Here is a 25,437-nt window from a genome sequence, read left to right on the forward strand (position 1 = left end):
TGACAATATGACACCTTCTGTCCCATACTTTTTATCATATTGTTACTCTGCATTTTGATTTGGACTTCGACTTGATCATCCATCTTTGTTGTTTAGATGAGATGGGCTAATTATATGATTTTGTTTATGGATGGATGGATGAAAAATAAATATCTATTTAATCGACATGATTATTTAGGTGTACTCAAAACCCATCGGCTTAAGAACAGGTAACCAACCGGTCACTGACACGTGGACCCCCAATTCCTATACTCGGATAGCGATCGTGCAGCGGCCATGACAGCCTCCATCACAACAAATCGAAGCGAAACCAATCAAAACACGACAATTGAGGAGCTTTTCGACGGCTATTGATACTGGCTACCAGGCTGATGGGCACGGGACACCGGGAGTCCCCACCTCGTCACATCGGAGTGAATCCACAGCTGGGCCCCGACACGACCGTGTCCGTGGGTCTGCTTGCGCCGTCGACCCGCGAGACGTGAAATGTTGCCTAGGGGATGCCGTTGGATTCGCATGTTCGCGGATCTTGAAGCAAAGGCGCGCATATCCAACGGCCAAGGAAGGCGCTATGAGTCGCGAAACCAGCTAGAAGTTACCCAAGCCTAAAGTTACTCACATTTGTAGCCAGATTGAAGAGACGTGGGATCCTTCTTGGGGCCCGCCGGTTGAATAATAAACTGGGCATTATTATATCGTTCGTGCTGAGAAAGAAAGGAAGACAGAGTGGGAGTGGCTCTCGTTCCCAGTACCCCTCTTTCCTCTCCGCCTCCGCCTCCGCCTCCGCCTCCGATCTCTGGGGCTTCCCAGCATTCGATCTCGTCGATCATGTCCGCAGTAAGCGATTCTCTTCTCCAGATTCCCTGAGTCTTCTTTTCGTTGATTCTGTGATTCCTTTTCTTCCGATTGAACTTCCAGCATCCGGTCCTTTCTAACAATCGGAGTAGTCAAAATGCTCTTTTTTCTTCGAATTTAATGCATCTGATTTTGATTCTGAAAAAAAAAAAAAGAGAATCATCATGAAAATTTACTCTGGGAAGTTCTGGGAGACGTGCGCTATGGTTGAGGATTGGTTCCGTCTTGAGGATCGACCGAAATGATGCGGGTGTGTCTTGATTTGGTCGATTGTGAAGCTTGATTGTTGATGCACGTACGTGGAAGTCAATGATCTTTGATTGGTTACTGTGGAGCCAGTCTTTGCTCTTTAGCACTTTGATTGGTGTGTTGGAACATGTAATTTGTGCTCCTTGTTGGCTTAGAATTTTTGATGAATTAAATTGTTTAATTGCTTATCATATAGTGATCCAGTCCTTAGGAATTGTGCCAGTAGCTCAAGATCTATACATGCATGGCCTGTTTATGTGGGAAAGATTTTCTTGCATCAGGATTTCAAATTGTGGCGTCTGAGCTAATATTAGTAACCTGAGTGCTTAAACAAACAAACCAATAATGTTATCTAGAATTGCTTTACTATTTTTTGGATCTGTTTTCATGATCGAAATAATTTGTGCTGGATAAGCAATATACCTTGATTACGTTCATTATTCTTCCTGCTGTTCCCATTTTAGAACTTTTTAGCAAGCTCAACCTTGGAATGTAACAGGACAGCAAAGATTAGACAGATGATCCTTTTCTTTTCTGAGTGAGAAACAACAGGATATGGACATGATATTACTTGTTAAATTTGTTTTATTTTGCCAAAATCTAAGGGAGATGGATCTTTAATCTAACTTTGAATGAAAAAGCTGACATGATAAACCATACAAGGCATCTGAACATATGTGATCCACTTAAATGTAGACTACATCTAATGAAGTCTGATATTTAAGCCAACACCTTCTGCTTGGTATCAACCAATTCTGTTCCTTGATGTGGACTCAGGCTTTGCTGGCCAAACTTTTTTTCTTATGGTTATGGTCCCCCAGAGATCACTCTTCATTTTTCTCCTCTAACACGATGCAACTCATCTTTTGGAAAATCCTGTTCACAACATAATAGTCCAGCTTTCTTTCCATCATATAATCTATTGGATGTCTGCCTTCCAGTCAGCCGGTATATATCATAACTTCTTGCTGTCCACTACTTTTCCGATTATACATTTCCTTGTATAGCCTCAATAAATTTTGTGGATGTAGAAGGTATGCTATGGAGTCTAGTCATTTCTAATCATGCTTAACTGTGTAATTAAATATAAAGCAGTATACCATTATTAAGAAACTGCTTGCTCAGCACAGATACCAAATATTTCTTCTCAAGTGCATGATAATGATGACTGTATTGCACATACACATAAAGAAGCATCAAACATGCATCAGTGGATGGCCTAGATAATCATAGCACAAATGTAAGGAAGTAATGACATAAGATTTACATATGATATTTCGTGGCATATTGTGTTTGACGATGATACTAGTATTTTTCCCTTGCTTGGGTTGATCATAATTGAAACCAGAAAATGACTGCATGCTTGCTTCTTCCTTTTCTCGTTTTGGCTGCAATTAATATTCTTACTAGTGTCACTGCCAAAGTACTCTTAAGCGATTTGGGGACTGTGCTACATCTTCTACTACTGTTTTATATGCTGGACAATTGTTATTAAACCAGAAAATGACTGCACACTTGCTTCTTCCTTTTCTTGCTTTCGTTGCAATTAATATTCTTACTAGTGTGACTGCCAAAGTACTCTTTAAGTGATTTGAGGGCCGTGCTACATCTTCTACTACTGTTTTATATGCTGGACAATTGTTATTACAAGTTGAAAGTTTTATGTGAAGTGATTTGTAACCATTTCCACTTGCTAGTCTAGGATTATCTCATACAATTATCTGTCTGATAAATCTTCCTACTATTCTCTGTGCAAGCAAGTTGCCTTTTTTTAAGTGATGAACCCTTCAAAAGAAACTAGCCTATTGAAACCCAACTCTTTAAACCAGGGTCTGCCGTACCGAACCGTACTGCCCGGTATGGGCGGTACGTACCGGTCCGACAGGTTGTCGGTACGCGGACCACCTGTTACCGGTTCGAGTGCACTGTAGCACTGTTTCTTTTGAAGGGTTCATCACCTGTTACCGGTTCGAGTGCACTGTCGGTACGCAGGCCAGGGACTCGGCACACCTGGGTGTACCGCTCGGTATACCGTACCGTACCGGTACCGAGCCCAGGTCGAAATACCGGTACGGTACGGTATTGCGAATCTTGCTTTAAACATTGAGCTAGAATTCATGATCGCCTTTAACAGAACGTTATATCAAACTTGAATTTAGCTCTTAGCCTATATATTCTAGAATTTTTCTTCCATCAATTATTGAGTTGGGAAAAAGTGAGAAATCCAAGAAGGAAACTAGTGTGCTTGTTGATAAGACAGTTATATGGAACCTAAATACAAATGCATTAGACTTGCATAAATCTGAAGCTTCAAGGAGATGTATTCTATTTTTCTCAGTTAGGTCAAACTGAGGAGTGTTTGAAATGAACATCAGAAACTTTAATATGTTTGGGTATAATACTTACGGAAGTTCTTATATATTAGTGTTTAGCCAAATTGGCAGATCCACAGTTCCGTTGTACATAGTTTGTCTTCCTTTTATTCTCATACTTTTACAATCTTATGCTTTGATTATGAGAAGGATCATTATGCATTTCAGTACCTGAGTGTATCTTCCTTCTCAAAATTTTACTTTGTTGAACTTTCTTGTGAAAAGGATTATTATGTTTTTAAGCACTTGAGTGAATTTAAGTTTATTCAAGAAGATAAATTGAAATCTACTCAAGGAAGAAATGCATCAGCTACTTGCAAAAAGCTTCTTTGTGAAGGGCTAGGAGATTGATGAAAAGAAAAGTGTAGGTAGAGATGTACATTTGGATGAACAATGGAATTTTGCTATACCTGTAAACAGCACTTTGTTAAGTAACTTCAAAAGTTGGCCCTAGTGAGAAATTGAAGGCAACTGCCCATTGACTGCCACTCTGCTAGGAAATTGTCCTTTATTTTTTTTCCAATAATTGTACTTCTATTTGAATTTAGAGAAGTATTTTGTTGAATCGGTAATGCAGTGAACACATGCTGTAGTTTCATACCTTATCACCATTTTCCTGCTTGAAGATTCACCAGTATCAATAACATTTAAGCTATTATCTCTCACCAAATTGGTTTTGAGATAAGGATGTTGGGATAGATCATGTATTACTAAATAAAAATGGAACCAGAAATGTTTACATTTGCAAACAATTATGGGTGGTTTCTACAAAAGAATAAAATGAGATGAATTTTAGGTGGTATGTAAGTGCCAAAAAGAGACTTGCAGATGTACTAGTTAGAACAGACAAGCCAATTATGATTCAGTGTAAAAAGAGATATAGAAGACCAAAGAAACAATTTTTTTTAAAACATCAGAATAAAAATAGGTCTAATTGATCTTGGTTGCATAGCTGACCCAAAAGAGTTGGAATATTTCAGCTTGTTATTTTCCTGTTGTTGTAATCCGCACTTGATTAATGATACTAGAACTTCTTCAATTCTTGTCATTTACTGTACACTTTGTAGTACAATTTTTTTTTTTTACTGAAAATTGACTATCGACTGCTTGCTTAATTGTTTCTGTCTTCTTTCCAAATGGCTGTTTTGGTTTCCCATAGCTGACTATGGTCCCCGAGATTTTATTTTTTTGAGTGCATCAGGAGAAGGGTCAACCATTGCCCAAGTTTGGAGAGTGGGATGTCAACAATCCTGCCTCGGCTGAAGGTTTCACTGTTATATTTAACAAAGTTCGAGATGAGAAGAAGACAGGTGGTAACTCGGGCACTCCGACAACACCAACGAGAAAAGATGTAGGTAGTCTGCCACCAGATGACACCTACCAGCATCCGAGAAAAACTGTATGACCCTTATCTTTTAGAACCTTTGCTGAAACAAAAGAAAAAACTCATCACTGTGATTTGATCACAGAAGCTTCCACACCAATTGGTATCCATGATCATGTTTGTTTCAACACAAACTAATCTTGTACTACACAAGCACACAATTTCTTGGTTTACTAACCAGTTCATTAATTTGGTGCAGCGGAAGTGGTTTTGCTGTGGTTGAATGCTGCTACTGGAATGATTAGTACTTGGTAATCATAGTTTGGGTTGTGAGGATAAAGAAAGTTTGGTTTAATGATCAGATCCTGTCATATGAATATTATGGTATCCGATGGATGATCCATCTGTATCAATATTATTTCGACAAAAAAAAGACAATACATGGATGGATAATTATTTTTCTTTCAGTTTTAGCTAAATGGATTGCTGGAAAGAGCAGTGTCTTGTTGTGTCTCTCATTTTATATTTCTCTGTAGATTTTCACAAACAACACATTCCTTCAAATTTTTAGAAACCTTCTTCACATCTTTTAAGCAGCCTTTTGAAAGAAGCATCATAAATAAATCAAGTCATGGATTTGTCTCTGTTGACGCATTCCAATCATTAATGTACTGTTCTTGGGTTCAAATCTACATATAAATGTCATCATATATGTAGTGATATTTTCTTTTTCATGGAAATCAAAACAAAGGCATATCAAGTTTTATTTCCAAAATTAAAACATATATAGTGAATGATATGGTATATTTTGGCTCAAGACACGTCAGAGTCCGACGCCATCGGCCACAGTCAGAATCCGTACTAGGACATTTCTCGGCACGTCATATCTTGGGAATCTCGAGGTAGAATCACTCTCGAGACACGTTAAGTCAGAATTTGTACCAAGGCACTGTTTGACATGTCTACCACGTCAACTCGCGTACGATCGACCCACGTGCAATATTATAAAGACCTCTAGCCAGCATCTGGCAGGGTGGGGAAAAAAAGAAAAAAAGATCAATTGATCACTCCACTGACTTGCTCGTCAGAGGGGCCTCGTCGGGTGATCCCGACGAGGGCTATTTTTGCAAGAGAACCTGACCACCTCACAAAGGCGAGCTGCCAGTCACTCCGGAGAAGGAGAGACGTAGCTCGGCATACAAGAAACGTTGATCAAAACCCCATTGCGAGGGCCCGATCGACCTCGGCATCCAGCCCAACCGACAGAAGACTCCCGACATTGACCCGTGGACCAGGCCGTGCTGACTCACCAGCACATCTACTTACCAACAATGAATAAAATGAAATCTCAAAAAAATTTTAAGAACACATCTCTAAAAATAAAAAAATAATGCAGGGAGAAAATGTGGTTTAACTTTTGTTCAGGAAATAATATAAGAAAAAAGACTTATAATTCTTCAAAAGGATTAATTACCATAAATTGATTGGTAAGTCGTCAGCAACTCTGTAAATAAGAAAAATAATATTTTATTATTTTTTAAAAGAGATTATCACTAGTAAAAAGCGAAAATGGGCATTTGCGAAAATGGACCGGCCTGGTTCATAAGAGACTCCTCGACCGCTGATGAGCCGTAAAATCAACGGCTGAGACTACCTTATTTTCAATGGGTAACCCGATCCGACCGTCCGTGTCCGCGAGCGCCGGAGGCGATACAGTGGAGGCGAGCCAACAAATAACATAACAGTCTTTTACCTTTCCGTCGTCTTCTTCTTCTTCTTCTTCTGCCTCTTCGCGGGCGGATCCGATCGAAATCTCGCCTAGGGTTTCTTCCTCGAGATTGAACAGAAGCATCGAGTCGCGAGGCACCTTCATTTCGTAAGCCTTCGTTCCAGTCGCCTACTATTCGACGCTTTCGATCCCTGCGGATCTTGGTTAGGGTTAGGGTTTCGTTGTTCGGAGACTTACTTTTAATCTTTTATTAGGTTTCAGCGTAGATTAGGGCTTAAATATTGGGCTTTTGCAGAGGATTTGTTAGGGATAGGACTTACGTTGAAAATTTGATTAGGTTTCAGCGTCGAGTTCTTTTGCTTCTTTCATCTCTTCAACTTTCAATCTTTTTTGGTATAAAATCGAGAAAGATGATTGTGTTCTGCTTCCTAAGTTTTCGATTATTCTGAGAATTTGACCACTGAAAGATGGAAGAAGATGATTGCTGAAATCAGAGTCATGAATATTTGCTGAATTCTAATTACTGAGATCAGAGTCAAGCCATCTCCCAGTTTGTCTTAGTTAATACTGTAACTTAGTGAAGAGCATGTTCATGTTTAGTTCCTCTTTCCATTGACATTGTCGATTAACTTGATTTAAGTTGCAATAGATCACAGTGTGTTTCTAGGTTTACAGCTTGAACATCTTTGTGATTGCCGGCAGTTTTATTAAGGGAGAAAAGGAAAAAAAATGCTGGGTGGACTGTATGGGGACCTTCCGCCTCCTTCTTCAGCAGCTGATGAAGAGAAAAGCAGTAGTTCCACTGTTTGGTCAAGCAGCGCAAAGATGGCGCCGGCCACATTGCGAAAGCCGTCATCTGTACTTACACCTCCTCAGTCCGTTTTGAAGAACCAGCAGTCACAAAGCAAAGCTAAAAGCTCAATTGCGTCACAAATGAAGACTCTGAGTTCTTCTGCTCCACCACCATCTTTACCAGAAAATGGTACAAAAAGCTCATCCTTTCAGCCAGCTCTTGTCGGGGTAACATCATCAGTGATCGAGGAATATGATCCTGCAAGACCAAATGATTATGAAGAGTATAGGAGAGAGAAGAAGAAAAGAGCTGCAGAGGCTGAAATGAAGAGGGAGCTGGAGAGGAGGCGTCGCGAAGAGGAAGAAAGGGAGAGAGAGCGTGAAAGAAGGGAACGAGAAGCTGCAGAGAGAGAGGATAATGATCATCAATCAAGGTCCTCATCATTGAGTATTTCTGGTGAAGAAGCTTGGAGAAGACGTGCTGCCATAAGCGGGGGAGTTGCTCCAAGGTCACCTTCTCCACCTCCAGGTGGGGAGGGGTTTAGCATCGGAAAGTCAGGTTCGACTGGATTGGGAATTGGTGTTGGTGGGCAGATGACTGCTGCACAGAGGATGATGGCAAAGATGGGCTGGAAAGAAGGCCAGGGACTCGGCAAGCAGGAACAGGGAATTACTACTCCACTGATGGCCAAAAAGACTGACAGACGAGCTGGGGTGATAGTTAATGCCAGCGAGTCTAAACCAGATAAGAAGCCTAAAAGTGTTAATCTCAATAGCTCACCGACTCGTGTTGTACTACTCCGGAACATGGTAAGGGGGATGTCTTTCTTGTTTTATCACTGTGGTTTCAGATTCAGCAAGTGTGTTGTTTTGCATGCTATTATCTAATCTATTCTCATGCTTTCTTGTACATATACAGTTTTCTCGGATCATATGCCTGTTTAGGTGTTGCTGCATTAACTTTTGAATTTTTGATGTTGCAATTGTTAACATTATGCTGCCATAAGTTATATAAATGGCAGTAGACATGTGCTCGTATTGCTCAATATGCATGCCCAAGTGAAAGTTAAATTGTTCTTTTTTGTCATATTTTGTGCTTTTCTATATCATTTCATGGGTTCTCGTCTCCAAGTTCTTTCAAATAGACATGTATTGTTTTTAGTAAGATGTTGGCAGTGGTTAATATGTTAAAATTCCTTTGTGCTTATTATTTTAGCTTGCAAATTGTTAATGTAACTTCTTCCGCTAGTGTTTTTTTTTGGTGGATTGATCTTTGAGGTCTATCCTCTCTTATGTGGTTTTATTTGTACAAGATTCAATTACGAAATTCTGGGTTTTAGGTTTAGGCTCATGACACAAGGGAATATATCTCACATACATAAGATCATTGAATAATCTTAGTTGTAAAGAAAAGAAAAGATTGTTGAACAATATTGTTCTTATAGGAAAGAAAGGACTCTTTCATGGTTCTGTATGTATTATACAGGTACAAACAACAATGTTTATCCTTTGTTCTTGTTATCCTTGTCACTCTTTTTCAGTATGCTTTTCTTTTCTTTTTCTTTCCCCTTCCCCTTTTCTTGCCTTCTCTCTCTCTCTGTTATATGTGTGTGATCCAATGTTTTTGGTGCAACTCACTTACTGGAGTAGCACAAGTACAGTCACTTTTTTCTCCTCCTTTGGGGTATATGGAGCCATGTTCATTTCAAAGACACAAGCTAGTGAGCTGATGAAAGAACCTGAAAGATATATTAATTGCATAAGCGTTCGAAGGCTGTTGTACTGCTTTAGCCTCCATTTGAAATCCAGTTCGAAGGCTGTTGGATATTATTTGTCTACTCAGCCCTTGTCCTCATATATTGCTGTAGAGAAACCTGTTGTCAATCATTCTGGAACAGGTACCTAACACCATTTGAAAATTGTTTCCGTTGTCCTAAGTCTTGGCCTGCTTCATAGAAGGAACATAAACAATAAGAAAATAGTAATTTAATGGAGGTGCTAATAGACTGCTTTCTTACCAGGTTGGACCAGGAGAGGTGGATGATGAGCTTGAAGATGAGGTTGCCTCCGAGTGCACCAAGTATGGCACTGTGACACGTGTCTTGATATTCGAAATCACCGAGGCCAACTTCCCAACTGATGAAGCAGTCAGGATCTTTGTGCAATTTGAGAGATCAGAAGAAGCGACAAAGGCATTAATTGACCTTGATGGTCGCTTCTTTGGTGGAAGAGTAGTGCATGCTTCATTCTACGATGAGGAGAGATTCGGAAACAACGAGCTGGCTCCAATGCCTGGTGAGATACCTGGTTACCCATGAGAAGATTAAACACAGACCAAATTGGGGATCGATGTAAACCTGTGTGATTTTCTTTTTTGGTAGAAGCTGGAGTCTGATTTCCCGCATTGGAGCTGTGCCACTTGTTTGGCAAAATTTAGGGAACTTTTGATGCTGGCAACAATATTTAGGAACACAACCAACATGGATCAAGAGCTGTACAAGCTATACCTCTTCTGATATTCCTGAACCATGGAGCTTAATGTGAACTATTATTAGTTTGAGGTACATATCATTCTGTGTGATGCATTAGTAGGAAAGTGTATCTTTTATTGGGGAAAAGTTGGTAGACCTAAAGACATGCTTGGACATGATCCTTTTCTGGATATTGCTTGTTCCATGGTTGCTTTTATTAGTTAAAACTGTGAGGTCAGTTGTCATAATGATTCATCCTAATGTTCTCAGCATGAACTAACCCCCTTTGTCTTGTATGTAATTTTTAGGTTGCACTCTTTCAATCAATTTATCATATACTGGATTTAAGATTATATATATATATATATATATATATATATATATATATATATATATATATATATATGTGTGTGTATATATGTATGTATATGTATGTGTGTATATGTGTATGTAAACATATATATATATATATATGTATATGTATATATACATATACATATATACATATACATATACATATACATATATATATATATAAATAATATTTAGGTTGTACTCTTTCAATCAATTTATCATATATATATATATATGTATGTGTGTATATGTATATGTATACATATGTGTGTGTAATTCTTTTAGCAATGAATATCCTTGTGTTGATAAATTTAAACTTGGGATCAGTAGAGTTGTTTTCTTTTTCAAGGAAATCAATGCAGAAGGCATATCAAATTCTATTTTTCATAATTAAAACAGAGCTACCAAAAAAAGGAAATATCATACTTTTTGAGAATATGTCTCTAAAATAAAAACTGAATGCAGAGAGAAAAGGTCATTAACTTTTGTTCAGGAAATAAATTTCAGAAAAATACTTATAGTTCCACAAAAGGATTTATTACCGAAATTGACTGATATGCTATCAATTGTCTATTATACATGGAAATGGGCCAAAATAGACCGCCACGGTTCATAAGCGACTCCTCGACCGTTAATGAGCCGTAAAATCAACGGTTGCGACCACTTTCTTTTCAGTGGATGGTTAGATCTGGCCGTCCGTTATCGTGGGCATTGGCGGCGTGACGGTGGACGATATAAATAGCGGAAGGAAGCCAAGAAATGAAGAAAGATATTAGTCTTCGACCTTTCCTTCTTCTGCCTTTTGTGGGCGGATCCGATCGAAGTCTCTCCCAGGGTTTCTTTCTCGAGATTGGATCGAATCGTCGGGTTCTCGAGGTACCTTCAATTCGTCACCCTTCGTTCCGGTTGCCTACTATTTGACGCTTTCTATCCCTGCGGATCTTGGTTAGGGTTAGGGTTTCGTTGTTCCGAGGCTTACTTTTAATCTTTGATTAGGTTTTAGCATCGATAAAAAAGGGGCTTTTTTTTGTTTGCAGATTACTAGTTAGGAATAGGAACTTGGGAAGGATCTCTTCTTGGGTTTTTGGTTGATTCTTCATTTTGCTTCGTCTTTTTGTTCTCAATTAGGCTCAAATTCTTCCTGTAGAAGGGATCCACAGCATTCTTTCTTCCCTTTTCGCTTTTTTGTCTTCGTTAATTTAGGTTCTGGCTGTTCAATCTTTGACAAAAAGAGATCTTTGAGGATTTTACAATTGTTTTGGCGGTAGAGGAGACTGTTCTAATTGCAATTTAGTTCCAAGCTCGACTCTTTTATGGCCTTAGAATGCCGAGGGATAGAGGAATCATTGCCAGAGAAGTTTGCCGCTAGTACTTGGGACGAAGAAGTTCTCTGGGCTGGCGTCCCTTCCCAAGTTTTATGTGTCAGCTCGAAACCAATGTGCAGCAAGAAACCTTACAGCAAATCCATTACTCGGAAATCTGTTTCCTCGGTTCCTTTGAAGAAAGGTGACTCCAAGTCTGAGAGGACGACAGCTGATGAGGCAGGTCCTAATGGTCAACCCCTTTCCTTCACGGACCTTCCTGTGACTGTAGTTTCTGAGATTCTTCAGTGTCTCGATGCCAAAGATCTCGGCATCATGTCCTGTGTCTCTACTCTGCTCAATAGCCTTGCATCTGACCATTATGGGTGGAAGGATTTCTATTGTGATAGATGGGGTCCTCCACGGGGACTGAATCCTCCTGCTGGACCTGGCTTCCCAAACCATAAATCTTGGAAGGAGTTATTTGTGGAAAGGGAGTTTAGAAGCAAATCGTTCATGGGACGGTACAGCATGGAGGACCTCCATGGCCACACTGAAGCTGTACGAGCTGTATTTCTTCTCCAGTCAGCAAAACTTATCTTTACCGGAGGGTATGATGCTGTCATTCGTATGTGGGACATGGAAGAAGGCTTGTCGGTTGCGGTATCTCGCCCTCTCGGTTGCACAATTCGAGCTATCACTGCTGATTCTGAGCTCTTGGTAGCTGGTGGAACAGATGCATTTCTGCAGTGCTGGAGAGCAATTGAAGGGCATCCACACCTGTTTGACATTGCAGGTGTCTCTGTGAACCATAACTGCAACTTCCGCCTATGGGGCCATGAAGGTCCTGTTACTTGTCTTGCTTTAGATTCCACCAGAATTTATAGTGGTTCATGGGACATGAGTGTTCGTATATGGGACCGAACTCATTCAAAATGCTTGAGGACATTGAGGCATGGAGATTGGGTGTGGTCTCTCGTCCCTCGTGGTGGAACTGTTGCTAGCACAGCTGGTAGAGATGCTTATATTTGGGACATTGATACTGGATGCTTGATGACTGTTATCCATAATGCTCATGAGGGTAATGCCTATTCTTTGACTCGAAGCCATTTGGGAGATCTTTTATTTACTGGAGGAGAGGATGGCATGATTCATATGTACCAAGTTAGCCATGACTGTGATGCTGAAGATATTAAACCAGTTGCGACTTGGATTCCACACACAGGCCCTGTTCATTCACTTGCTTTTGAGTTTCCATGGGTTGTGTCATCTTCAAGTGATGGGAGGATCGCCCTAATTGATGTGAGGAAGCTGTTGAAGTCTGGTCAATCTTGCACTTCAAGTCAGCAATCTCAGGTCAGGCACTCCACACCAGATGCAGTGGAGCCACCTCAAAGGATGCTACACGGCTTTGGTTGCAATCTTTTCTCTGTGGACATTGGTGCAGATAGGATCATATGTGGTGGTGAGGAAGGTATTATTAGAATTTGGAACTTTTCACAGGCATTGGAGGTTGCAAAGAGGGCCCAAGCCCTTAGAAGTGTTAGGCTGGAGAACCGGATGAGGCGGCGCAAGGCGCAGATTGAGATGTGTAGTAATGGTGCATGCGCTGATCAGTGTTCAGTTGCAGCAAGAAGGAATCAGCTGAATGGGGAGCGCAGTGGCGTTTGGCACAGTAAGCGTGGCATGAGTGGAAAACTAAAGGCCTAGAGACAGGGACTCTGTCCCTGTAACTTGTCAAGTGCTTAATTTATGAAACTTGTATAAACATACTGTCAGGATTAATCTTAGACTGGTGCATAGTGTTATCCATGTTCCACATTTTTCTTCATTATAGATTTGTGCTTGCATAGTGTAAACATACTGTTGTCATTTTCAGCTCTCTTATTATATTTTGTACTCAATTTTTGTGTTCTTACTTTTCGTGTTGGCTTTGACTTGATGATGATTTGTTCTGACCCCTTCTCATATATTGTTAGTCATATTCTTTTTCGTATATTTTTAAGGAATATTTGCTCCTGGATATGCATATCGGCGTAGTAGGTACACTAGCCTTCACATAATTGAGACTTTGACTAAGAGAAGTTTAGTATGTGGAAATTGCTCTCACAAATTATACTTAAAAGATGAGCTTTGTGGGGATAGAGCAAATTGGCTGGTTCCCCCCCCCCCCCTCTTTTAATGTTTTATCTACATGCACTTAACTTCCGACTGATGCCTAATGTGAACTGTGGCTTCTGGGTTCACTTGTAAGTGCCTGGTTAAGTACAGAAATATATTTGAGATGAATCATATGCCAAAAATATGATTTCATTCCGTACAGACCAGAAGCATTGGTGACAGTTTCCTCTGTGCTCCAGGATATATTACTTGTTGTTAGCCTCATTAAGATATTCAACTTATTGTTGCCTAAAGTCCATCTGGAGATTTTTCTGTCAATGGTTGTATTTGCCCCTGGAAAAGCTTGATGTTTAGTTATCAGAGCACTACATCTCTGTTGTATGCACTGTGCTGAAAAGTTTCATTTTTTTCTTCTTTTTAAGTAACTATTACTGGACTTTTATTAGATGTTCTCATATCTCTACTTCAGGGATTGTAATCTGCATTATTATGCCACTGCAACTAGCAATGTTCACTAGTTCTGTCCACAAATCAGAGATATGAGAAGGCTTCTTATTTATGTTTGGACACAAGATGGCACAAATTGAGCAGGTATTGAGAGCTGATGAGGCCGGAGAGAGCTGACTCTTTCTACATTCCTTTTCTCCCCTCATGTTTCACTTGCTCATATTTGTTGATCAGGCTTTGCTAAAACATGAGCATAAATTCTAGTTGAGAGTAAAATCTTTGGAACTTCCCTCGAATGCTTTTGAAACTTTGAGCTGAAGTGTGTTTGCATGACTTGCATTTGCATCCACACAGCACTGCATCATCTTATCACCACATATACACCTCTCTGCCATTTGTTCTCCTACAACATAGCCCATTGTATAACTGATGAGATGGACTCTCCAAGATTCTTTTCTTTCACTTTTTGTAGGCATTTCATATTAACCATACTCACAGATGTTGTCAGACCAGAACACTGCAAAATTCTCCACTTTCATGAGATCTCTCATTTGAGGACTTGAATGATAAGTGAGAGGAAAAATCAGGGGAAAATATGATGGATGTTGGCTGGCTGACTTGCAGAATCTCCACTTTCATGAGATCTCTCATTTGAGGACTTGAATGATAAGTGAAAGGAAAAATCAGGGGAAAATATGATGGATGTTGGCTTGCTGACTTGCAGAATCTCCACTTTCATGAGATCTCTCATTTGAGGACTTGAATGATAAGTGAAAGGAAAAATCAGGGGAAAATATGATGGATGTTGGCTTGCTGACTTGCAGAATCTCCACTTTCATGAGATCTCTCATTTGAGGACTTGATTGATAAGTGAGAGGAAAAATCAGGGGAAATTATGATGGATGTTGGCTTGCTGACTTGCAGAAACTTGTGACCACAGGACAGAGAGAGTAGTGACTGCATTGTTTGACAGGGAGGTCAGCAATCCAAGCAATTTAAATGATGCTGCAGGAGTTCATATGAATCTGACTGCAAATGAGTGAAGACCTGAGAAAAAGTAGTGTAGCTTCCAATACATCTCCACCATGTTTATGTTGACCTGAGAAAAAGTAGTGTAGCTTCCAATACATCTCTTATCATGTGCAAGGCAGATTGCATATTTTATTTTTATTGCTATGATAAATATTTTGATTGAAGGCAGTAACAAAGCAGAAGATCCTATATCTTAATCTGGTTCTACCTGTTAGATTGAGTTTGTCTGCTATCCTCACTTGCATGAGTCTTTTATGAATATAAATCTGATGATGTCTTATTTAATTACTCAAGCTTTTGGGTGAGATGATAATGATACAAATCTAAAAGATGGATTCAGGCATGATAGAAAGTGAAGGCAAGACTCAGTAGGTGCTGTCCATTGCAGAAGATACCAAATCATACAAGATTTCAAGCAGAAAGGGAGACCAAAAAAGACAGAAAAAGTATTGATGCTGGCAATACGTGTCCCTCAAAATAACTAAAGATGCTCTGAAACAGTACCACCATAGGGGAGAACAAAGGAAATCAACCATATGACTCCTCAGTCAAGGAATCAATCTATAACATCAGTAATGAAGAGGAACTTCATCATCAGAACAAACTTTGGCCAAAAGATTCACAATGACTTTCATGAGAAGAGGGTAATTAACTATTCAAAGTAACTTTGGTGACATTTGAATCACAAGTTCCTCGTACACATGAAGAAGTTCACAGGCAAATCAGTGAATCTCTAACCCCAACTCTTCTCATAACGAGAACAGATAGATAAGATAGAAGCCTTCAGGCCCTCTTCACACTCTAAACTCATCAGTGATCATAGTTGCAGCCACAGAAGAAATCGTAGGAATCGAAGAGGCCCTCCCTCCACAGATCAAAATGGTGAGCAGGTCATGTTTGCTTTCTGCCTCTCTCTTTCTTAAATATGTTACAAGTTCTTTCTCTGGATGACTACTGTCTGCAAGTAGATAGTTAACCCAAAAATAGCAACATATCTCCTCTCACATTCTCATTAGGTGTAGAGCAACCAGAACATGGAGAAGAAAGAAAGCAGTGATGGTGAGGCAAGCACCATGTCTGCAGAGTTTCAAGCTTTCTGTCACTTGGTCGATGGAGAACGGGCACGCCGGCAATTGATAGAAGAGAGGCAGAGAAGAAGCTCAGGGAAGGAATCAGCAAGAAGTAGGACTGTCACATGGAATCCAACATTTGAAGTAGAAGACTTCAAGATGGCAGCTGAGGATGCTCAGAGTGACCATGATGAACCATCATCCTCCATCGGAAGATCAAGTCAGTTGGGAGAAATGGAAGAGGAGAGAGTGCTCATAGGGGCAAAAAGGATGAGAGAATTGGATCCACTTTGCACAACTGGAGAGAAGAGGCACAAATCCAATGCTGGTAGAGGATCTGAATGTGCACTTGATCTGAACAAAATTGAAGAGTCTTCAGATGTTGGTAATTAGATAAGTCTGATTGATTTGATACAGTGAACTGCATCATGTTTAAGATTCAGCTGGGAGGAAGATTACTTGATCCTCCTCTGATAGATCAGCAAGTTAGCAACTTCAAATATTTAGTTGACAAACTTTCTATTGAGATTTTTTTCCTCAAATTTTTGTTCAATATCATAGTGACAAATTAGTTCTTCATAATTCTGATAGCACTTGAATTTAGACTTGACTTGCAGATAAGATGTTCTAAAAGCTACTTCTGAAGGGCAGACAAGAGCAGAAAATAAGAGAAATAGATTAAAAAAAAATCAGCTATTAACTTCATGAAACAATAAAAAATGAGTAGTTAATGGTTAAAATATTTAAATTATCCACAGTAAAATTAAATTATATATATATATATATATATTTCATGTTTGAATTAAATGTATGTATGTATGTATGTATGTATGTATATATCTATACGTCGGTGTGCGTACATATTTATGCATTTATGTGCATGCATAAAAAACTAGTGAAAAAAAAGAAGATACCAAGTCAATCCAAATTACATGTCCAGAATAAAAGAGATGTTTATAGATGCTTCAAAGAAAACAAAAGCTTGTCATTATTCCTTACCCCATTTGGTGATCCAAGAAAATTAGAACATGGAGAGATTTGCTGTACAACTCTTAATTAAAAGCAGAGTTCTCAAGCAAACTCATGTTTGTCTTCAAACTGATGTGTCTTCTTAGGGTCAAATAAAGATGAACAACTAATGTGTGAGGTTAACTTTTAGTGCATCTCTTCAGGCTCAAATGCTGCCTACTTTCTCTCATCCAGTATTGAACATGAACTCTCACAGCCTCTGTTGATTTGAAACCTCACTTGAATCTTAAGAATTTAAAATAACAAGTGTGAATGATTGAAGCCAACAAGATTCAGATGACCAAAAGAACACTAATCACATGTCGAGTGGATTGAAATTGCCATCAGAAACTGGTCATTGTTCTGTTCTATGTTTCTGATCTGCATATGGATTCACATGTGTGTTGAATTCTATTTCATCCCTCGAATACCAGAGAAGTAGCACCACAAAAATGTGCTGTTACCTATAAACAAATGATCTTCCTATCTTGTCAAAGAAGTCTGCAAACTTGGCCAATGTTGGTAAGAATGACTGCTAAAGTGTGGAAAGATATTATGATCAGGAAGCCGGAAAGAAGCTTACATGATGTTTATGTCATATAATCTAATAATTGTTAGAATAGTATTCCACAGATTTGATGCACTTGATTGAATGTCAGTCATTCAAGAGAAGTTGCAGGTCTAATGTGTTCGAAGAATCCTTTAAAATATACAACAACATGACAACAAGATAATATAGTTTATAAGAAGCAATTGCTTTCAGATGATGCTAAGTTTACCTCCAAATTCTTCCAACTCCAAAGTATGCAACTGTTGAAGAACAAACATCTCATAGACCTCTCATGCAGAGGTGCCTGTAGTATTGATAGAGATAATCTAGCTTCATTTAAGAAGTGAGTAACATCTAAGTAAAAGTGAGTAACACTTTCTACTCTCTACTGTCGCTAATAAGATGTCACCTCACCTTTCAAGAATGGGCTCATGATATATCAGCAAAAGTTATGTTTCCTCGTTAACGACGGATAACATAAATTTACCAATCTTCTCTTCGTAATGATTGATGAAGAGACCACTCCCTATGTAATCTAAAGCGATAAAGAAGTCAGCCCAAAAGCATCCCTCCAACAGTCCACCTCAAGCACCAGAAATCACCCTCATTAATATCTCTACTGTATAGGGTAAAGGGGGCCTTGGTGAATGCACGTCCAGGTTGCTCAGCATCTAGGTATAAAAGCCAAGCCTTTGATCAAGTTAGGGCAAGAGTTATTTACTCTCTCACTTACATGATTAACCTATCTCTTCGTCTCTCTAACTTAAGCATCGGAGGAGTCGAGTCAGGATGTCCCCGACGTAGACCTGTTGTGCGGGACTCTCGACGCCCCATCTAGGAGCTCTTTACAAAAAATGTTTTCATATTTTTGGTAAGAAATGCAATAATTTTCCTACAAGAAAAGAAAAATAATTGAGATTATGAATTTACATGTATGCTGAGATGCGAGCAGTCTGGTTCAGTAAGGCTACCTTCCCATCAATTTCCATGACTTCAGATGCTGTGCTTTCCGAAGCAAAGAAAACAGAAACAACTGATGTGGAAACACAAGTTGGTAAACAACACTGATGAGGATATCATTTGGAAAACCATGCAATGAATGATTCTGAGAAGAGGATATCATTTGAATGCTGCCTTGGGTTTATATTGTGGTCATTCAATCTCACTTGTGAACATCTGTTGGACACGAAAACAAGAACAAGTCTGTCAAACAACAAAGGCAGACTAAAATCTGCATGATGGTCAACTCAGCTTTGTTTTACTTTGACTAATTGACACATGAACAACCCCAAACATGTGCACAGGAGGCTCTGGTCAACGAATAATAGTATTTTATTCTTCTATTTTCCATGATATAAAGAAAAATTTAAGAGTGGGGAGAAAAATGGTTTCGAAATCAAAATTGATTCCACTAAATTTGGAACTGAATCAAATCGATTCCAAGTGAAATCATCACTGATTCGATTTCGATTGTCGATCGATTTGGTTCCAACTTAATTTTAATTTGATTATGATCTCTGATAATATCTTATATAAAGGAGCCCACACATGTAGGCGCCACGTATGACATGATGGATTTCATGGGTGATTTGGTCCACCTGAATAGTATTATGCCCGTTTGCACTCCTCACGATTGCGTCAGAATCTAGTCACGTGGGATGATGGCGTTGACTCGAGATGTGGTGGCCGTCTCTTCTTGAAGAGTGGGTTGACCCACTAAGGCGATTGAAGTCAAACAACGCTGAGAGGTGCGGCGGCATAATATATATATATATATATATATATATATATACATTGATGGTGGAGTCGACAAACTTCCTTCCCTCAACTTGACATTTCTTTCTCTTCATTTAATACCACTTGCATAATAAATGGCCAATACAAAACTAATGGGAGATTCATCCACAGTGACACTTGTTATCATCACATATATCTCTAATAATAGTCAAATAGATGAGCATTTCGAGGCCTTCAAATTAAAATTTATATTCATAGTTTAATAACAAATTAACTCATTCATGTGCATCTTTCAAAGAAATTAGAAATTGACATGGATTATTACGTAATATTGGTGGCATTTTTTGCAGTATAAAATTCATCATAAATTCCAAGTATAAGTTAGTCAGTCGAAGACGAGCACGTGACTGGTCCAAATATAGGGGTCCCACTTGACGAGGAGTGCTCTCATATGTAAATCGTGTACAAGGTAGAATGTGGGTTCCGACGGGGCAGCGTGTGGGACACGAACCGGTTCGATTTTTTCGGTTCATCGAACCGCCCGGTTCAAAGAATGCAGCGTGTGATTGTTGACCGACGAAAGGGCAATTCTTACGCGACTAACGTGGACCCCGCGTCAGGTTGCCAATTCCGTGGGAGATGGCAAGATTGGGTGGGTTCACACAGGTAGCGCGTGGGAGGAACGTATGCCGTGGTACGCTTTTGTGGACTCATCGAACCGTCCCGGTCAATTGTTCGGCTTAGCTCGACCGGGTTCCGCGTTTCTTGGCGATCCCGAAGTCGACTATATATTTCCCCATCCCATCGCCTTCTCCGCATTCCGTCTCTCCACGTGCCTTCGGAGCTCCTCTCTCTCTCTCTCTCTCCCGGCCCGATCTGGTAGCTTTCTTCCCGGGGTTCTGTCTCGCCCCGATCGATTTGCGATAGTCGATTTAATTTCTCCTCCCGATCGTTCCGGAGACGACGTCGGCGGTCGAAGGTGAAGTGGTGTCGGCTGGTGGCCTGGTTGAGTGTGCTAACCTGCGCCGTGGGTCCTTGGAGGTCCCTCTTGCGTTTCTTTGGCTCTCTGGTCGAATTTCGAGGTGTGTTCCATTCCCCGGTTTTTTGTTCGGTCATCAAGATCGGATCCTTTTTTTTTTCTTTTCTTTTAATTTTTCCGCATAAACATTCCCACTCTCTGTGCTTGCCTGTAGATTAACCCAAGATGTCTGATCTTCTTCTTGGATGAGCATAGTTTGTAGTCATTTTGAAATTGGTTGATTGGACTGAGTAGTGCCTTCTTGGATAAGCAGAATTTTAAGGCCGCACAACACCTTTTCGATGGAAGTTAGTGGTATTTATTTCTTGTTGGAAGTAAAGTTGTGTATGAGAAGGAAATTTATATGGTCGATGAGTAGTGTCGTCCTGTGGGAGCAGTGTCGGGTGTCATAGCACAATTCATTTGGTCGATGAGTTTTCCTGAGGCAATTGTACGAAAAATAGCACAAAGTTGAAGATGTGAGAGAATTCCTGAGGATCTCACAATGACTACCTTGTCCTTCCAAAGAATATTCAGTTTTTTTACAACCATGTTTGCCTTGCCATTTTATTGTTATACCTTTTAGAGTTTTATCTTCATGTCAGTCATCTGATCTCTTAGGTCATTCCCCACTGCAGGCTTTTATTTATCTGTTGATCCCATCACAAGCTGTAACTGAAATAAGGACACTTGACTAGGTTCTTGTTGGTGCATAGTAAGTTTTATCTCTTTATTTAACACAAAGGAAGCCTGTTATTGTAGTGGTATTATTTGATGCTTCAGTAATGGATAGTCAATTGAGATGGTGAGCATTTGGACCCAAGTCAAGGAAAGATGTGCTGGACAAAGAGCAACAGCTGTTTTAACTCGCAAATTATGTCAGACAAAACTCTATAGAACCTAAATCAAGTTTTAAGTGTGATGGATAAAACAATCCACCAATTCAGTCCAACAAAAGCTGATTCAGTCCAATTAAAAGCTGGTTCAGACTTTTTTAACTGGTCCACAAGACTAACTTGTTACACAACTTAATATTCTGACAAAACAAGAAATATCAGCCAAAATGGTAGTGTTTTGGGCCAAAATCCTATATCCATAGTAGGAATATGGTTCCTTTTCATATTACGTGACCGATCAAACTAACAAATCATTATTCGTCTCCTTCGATATATTCCTAATTTTGATTTCTGCTTGTGTTAGGTTTGATATAATATCTATTCTCAATCATGTGTTTATTTTTGCAGGGAATTTTTTGTTTGACAAAAGACAAGATCAGCAAAGAGAGAAATTGGTGGTTTAGGAATACACTATGAGTTGTTTCTCTTTCGTATTTCAAAGGACAAGTTGTTCAGGGGAACAAAGGAATCAACTTTATGAAGGTTAGACATATCACACCGAGGTCTAAATAAAGTTAATTTAGTTTTCAGTGTTTGAGGTAAATTAGGATTCACTTGTTTCGAGCGCTTGTCATAGGTTGCATCCAGTAAGTTCTTTCCACCCTCAATGGGTGCTGATTATGTTAATCTTTTCCAGATATTCCGGGAATCAGAAACATTAAAATCTACACATATAAGGAATTGAAAAATGCAACTGGTGATTTCAGCCTTGCCAATAAGGTTGGTGAGGGAGGTTTTGGTTCTGTCTACAAGGTAAATTCTGCAGACTTTTAATTAACCAATGCTATTTAATTTTGGAAGTTTTCCTAATGATTAGCTATTTTTGAATTAATTGGTTTAGGGAAGGCTTAAAGATGGGAAAATTGTTGCTGTGAAGGTGCTATCCTCTGAGTCAAGACAAGGAGCACGAGAGTTTTTGACTGAAATGACTGTGATCTCTGATGTTGTGCATGAGAATCTTGTTAGTCTGTATGGTTGCTGTGTTGAAGGAACTCACAGGATACTCGTTTACAATTATCTCGAGAATAATAGCCTTGCTCAAACCCTTCTTGGTATTCTAATTTCTTTCTAGTGCTTCGATGCCTGATTCATTATTTATAAGTACTGTTGATGCTGTCAGATTATATCTTAAAGTTCTTGCTTACTTGCAGGTTCTGGCCACAGTACTATCAAATTCAACTGGAGAACACGGGTAAGAATCTGCATTGGCGTTGCTTGTGGGCTTGCCTTCCTACACGAGGAAGTCCAGCCTCGTATAGTTCACAGGGACATTAAGGCCAGCAATATTCTTCTTGATAAGGATCTTACACCCAAGATTTCTGATTTTGGTTTAGCAAGGTTTCTGCCACCAAATACTACCCATGTCAGCACTCGAGTAGCTGGAACAATGTAATTCCACTGTTTAATTTTCTAGCTTCTAATCGATATTATTCTCTCAGTTACACAGTAACAACTTTGCATTTGACTTGATACTGCTTTTTGTGCTCCGTGGCCTTGACTTGTTCACTCTGGAACATGGAATTGCAGTTTGATGCAAAAAAATATAGAATCCAGTTACACCTCAGGCCAACTTGGTTATCTAATTCCTTTTAAATTGTTCGCTTTATATTTTATGCAGCGGTTACTTGGCTCCTGAATATGCAATTAGAGGGCAAGTTACACGGAAGTCTGATGTGTACAGCTTTGGCGTGCTTCTACTAGAAATAGTCACTGGCCGGTGTAACACAAACACAAGATTACCATATGAGGATCAATTTCTACTTGAGAGGGTAAGAAAATATAATTCGACATGGATGTAGTTTTCTATCTTTCCATTTGAATCTGAAATATTTGCTTATAAGCAAGATTTATTTTGTTCATGTCAGTCGACATTTTTGCTGGAATGCTTTTTTACTTGTGTCCATTGGTCTAGTATATAACCAAAATGTTGCGTATGGTCATTGTTGTTGATGGCGACATGCAACTTATGTTTCATATGCTCTATAATCCTGAGAAGAGTTACTACTTTTGCCAGGTTCTTAAAATTAAATCCTAAGAAACACATTTATGTCTTAACTCATTATTGTGCTTATATAGTGTCATTGCTTTACCTCTCCAACAAGCTCAATCAAATTAAAATTAGGCAGCAGGCACTTCAAAGTATCTAAATTTTAATGTTTCTTTTAACACCTTTAAATAAGAGGTGCTTACTTATCGGAATTTCAATGCACAACTTGACATGTTCATGACATATGTATTCTGCATATTGCGTTGATATGAGAAAAATTGTGTCAGATGTTATGCCGGTTGCCACAATCTTTCTGTTATGAACAATTTCAGGTCGTGATTAATAATAGATTTGAGATCAGAAACATATTGAAGATGTCTCTTACAAAAAGAAGCAAAAAATTTCAAAATTTGTACTGTTACCAATAGTAAGGACCATCCCAAAATTCTAGTAGATGCATTAAGATGTATGAAAATTTTATGATAAGAAGTAAGGATGATCACGAATTGACGTCTAAACAAAAGTTTTGACAGACATATATTTCTTTTATGAAAAAAGATCAACGATATAGATATAGAAGAAAAGAAGAGGAAATTTGCTAGTTGTTACTTGCCTTAACTCAATGTCTTCTATTTTAATTATTGGATATAGAATTACAAAATTACAGAAATTTATTTTTTTAACACTAGGTATTTAAATTCAATCGGTGTAAGTCACCATTTATTCTTTTGCATGAATCTATGCTGTTAATTAAGTTGCCTATGCTTTTTCATCCCAAATTTCCGTAGCAACGTAATCTGATTCCTGTTCATATGAACAAATGACAAATATATGATCTAGCAAGATTATAGAATTTGACTATACTTCATGATTTCCGTGATCATATGCTCATCTTAATTTGGCATGGATGCTAAGAGACCCCAACTGCAACTATTGCCTGTCTAATTTTAGTTTTATAAATAGCATGCCATGACAGCTTGGTTACATTACATCAATGCTTTCATCCTGTTAATTTTTTGTCAATTATTTGATAACTTGTTAATTGTGTCCCAGTTATTCTTTTTTATATGCTTTTCTCTCATCCTCAAATATATTGATGTAAATTTTCTTGTCCTCTCTTTTTCATGCTTGACCATGATTACTGTTTTCAGCCAGTTAGAACTGTATTATATTGTCATTCATCTTCTTTTATATTTGAATCAAAGTCATTTGGTTCCATGACATTGTAGTCAAAGGTCAATGATATGCACATTCTATACATACGCTTGCTCCCAGATTTCACCAAAAAAAGAGAACATACACACTCAACAGCTTAAACTTTACAATGTTTGAATGCATCAAATTCGACTGCTAATTCAAATGTGTTTAGCGACCGAAGCAATTTCTATACCAAACTGGCTTTGCGGAAGTATTTCTGAATATGTATTGACTGCATTCTGTCAGAAGGTAGAAACTGCTCTCATGATTAAGTCTCACTTCTTACTTAAAAATGTCCCAGTTCTTATGATTGAGCTTTCATGTGCATTTATAATGATGAAATTCATACATTAATCAATAATGAATCGAAACTCATGGTTTAATCCATAATCCCCAGACGTCATGCTTAGACTTCTCATATTGCAGATATGGTCGCTATATGAACGTGGTGAGATGACGTACATTATAGACACTGATTTGGCTGATGATTTAGATGTTGATGAAGCATGCAAGTTCTTGAAGGTCGGGCTTTTATGCACACAAGACACTGCAAAGCTGCGCCCTTCAATGTCCGATGTTGTCAGGATGCTGACCGGTGAAAAGGATGTTGACTTAGAGGAAATCACGAAGCCTGGTCTACTTGGTGATTTCTTGGACCTTAGAAGCCAGAAGAGAACTGATGACATCCATGTTCCCTCCCTCATATCCTCCGGTCATGATAGTTCACCATTGTTATCAGAAAATACTACACTTGCATCCATGACCTCTACATGAAGATCGGATTTAGGCTCAAATATCAGTATGCAGAATTAATTGCAAGGTACATAACTTCATGTATATTCCGTGAAACATTTTTTCATTTTTTTTTTTGTGAGAAATTTTGTCTGTTTGTTTGCATCCTCGTATACAAATTTTTTTTTTTTGTTT

The 25,437-nt window shown here is 38.9% G+C and overlaps 3 protein-coding genes and 1 non-coding gene across 7 annotated transcripts; all 4 read left to right on the top strand.

The window, feature by feature from the left end:
• Positions 1–678: 678 nt before the first annotated feature.
• LOC103995626 (uncharacterized) lies at positions 679–5,267 on the top strand. Its single transcript, XR_010476465.1, has 3 exons — positions 679–837; positions 4,678–4,875; positions 5,060–5,267. It is a non-coding gene; the product is annotated as an uncharacterized LOC103995626 (transcript).
• Positions 5,268–6,525: 1,258 nt separating this feature from the next.
• On the top strand, positions 6,526–10,064 carry LOC103995624 (DNA-damage-repair/toleration protein DRT111, chloroplastic). Of its 3 annotated transcripts, XM_065081073.1 has the most exons (4): positions 6,526–6,676; positions 7,232–8,131; positions 9,343–9,616; positions 9,703–10,064. In XM_065081073.1, the coding sequence occupies exons 2-4, from the start codon at positions 7,259–7,261 to the stop codon at positions 9,714–9,716; spliced, it is 1,161 nt and encodes a 386-aa protein (XP_064937145.1). In that variant the 5' UTR covers positions 6,526–6,676; positions 7,232–7,258; the 3' UTR covers positions 9,717–10,064. The 3 variants fall into 3 exon arrangements, with proteins under 3 accessions (XP_064937145.1, XP_009414528.1, XP_009414526.1); XM_009416253.2 differs by having other exon boundaries at positions 9,343–10,064; XM_009416251.3 differs by having other exon boundaries at positions 6,570–6,676; positions 7,197–8,131; positions 9,343–10,064.
• An 838-nt stretch (positions 10,065–10,902) lies between these two features.
• LOC135588776 (F-box/WD-40 repeat-containing protein At5g21040-like) lies at positions 10,903–13,351 on the top strand. The gene has a single exon (XM_065081074.1). It carries the CDS (start codon positions 11,460–11,462, stop codon positions 13,155–13,157), a length of 1,698 nt encoding a protein of 565 aa, XP_064937146.1. The 5' UTR covers positions 10,903–11,459; the 3' UTR covers positions 13,158–13,351.
• Positions 13,352–20,235: 6,884 nt separating this feature from the next.
• On the top strand, positions 20,236–25,437 carry LOC135581495 (cold-responsive protein kinase 1-like). 2 transcript variants are annotated; one of them, XM_065081075.1, is made up of 7 exons: positions 20,236–20,494; positions 21,675–21,809; positions 21,964–22,079; positions 22,168–22,378; positions 22,478–22,715; positions 22,945–23,095; positions 24,937–25,437. In XM_065081075.1, the coding sequence occupies exons 2-7, from the start codon at positions 21,740–21,742 to the stop codon at positions 25,282–25,284; spliced, it is 1,134 nt and encodes a 377-aa protein (XP_064937147.1). In that variant the 5' UTR covers positions 20,236–20,494; positions 21,675–21,739; the 3' UTR covers positions 25,285–25,437. The 2 variants fall into 2 exon arrangements, with proteins under 2 accessions (XP_064937147.1, XP_064937148.1); XM_065081076.1 differs by lacking the exon at positions 20,236–20,494 and having other exon boundaries at positions 22,173–22,378.

This window comes from Musa acuminata, chromosome BXJ1-8, assembly GCF_036884655.1.
Source record: "Musa acuminata AAA Group cultivar baxijiao chromosome BXJ1-8, Cavendish_Baxijiao_AAA, whole genome shotgun sequence".
Taxonomy (NCBI): domain Eukaryota; kingdom Viridiplantae; phylum Streptophyta; class Magnoliopsida; order Zingiberales; family Musaceae; genus Musa; species Musa acuminata.

Excerpts from the sequence above, each read along its gene's own strand:
- LOC135588776 (XM_065081074.1), top strand. The coding sequence starts at position 11,460 with ATGGCCTTAGAATGCCGAGGGATAGAGGAATCATTGCCAGAGAAGTTT.
- LOC103995624 (XM_009416253.2), top strand. The coding sequence starts at position 7,259 with ATGCTGGGTGGACTGTATGGGGACCTTCCGCCTCCTTCTTCAGCAGCT. Across the intron at positions 8,132-9,342 it reads TTGTACTACTCCGGAACATG|GTTGGACCAGGAGAGGTGGA; the intron begins GTAAGGGGGATG and ends CTTTCTTACCAG.
- LOC135581495 (XM_065081075.1), top strand. The coding sequence starts at position 21,740 with ATGAGTTGTTTCTCTTTCGTATTTCAAAGGACAAGTTGTTCAGGGGAA. Across the intron at positions 21,810-21,963 it reads AAGGAATCAACTTTATGAAG|ATATTCCGGGAATCAGAAAC; the intron begins GTTAGACATATC and ends AATCTTTTCCAG. Across the intron at positions 22,716-22,944 it reads ACTCGAGTAGCTGGAACAAT|CGGTTACTTGGCTCCTGAAT; the intron begins GTAATTCCACTG and ends TATTTTATGCAG.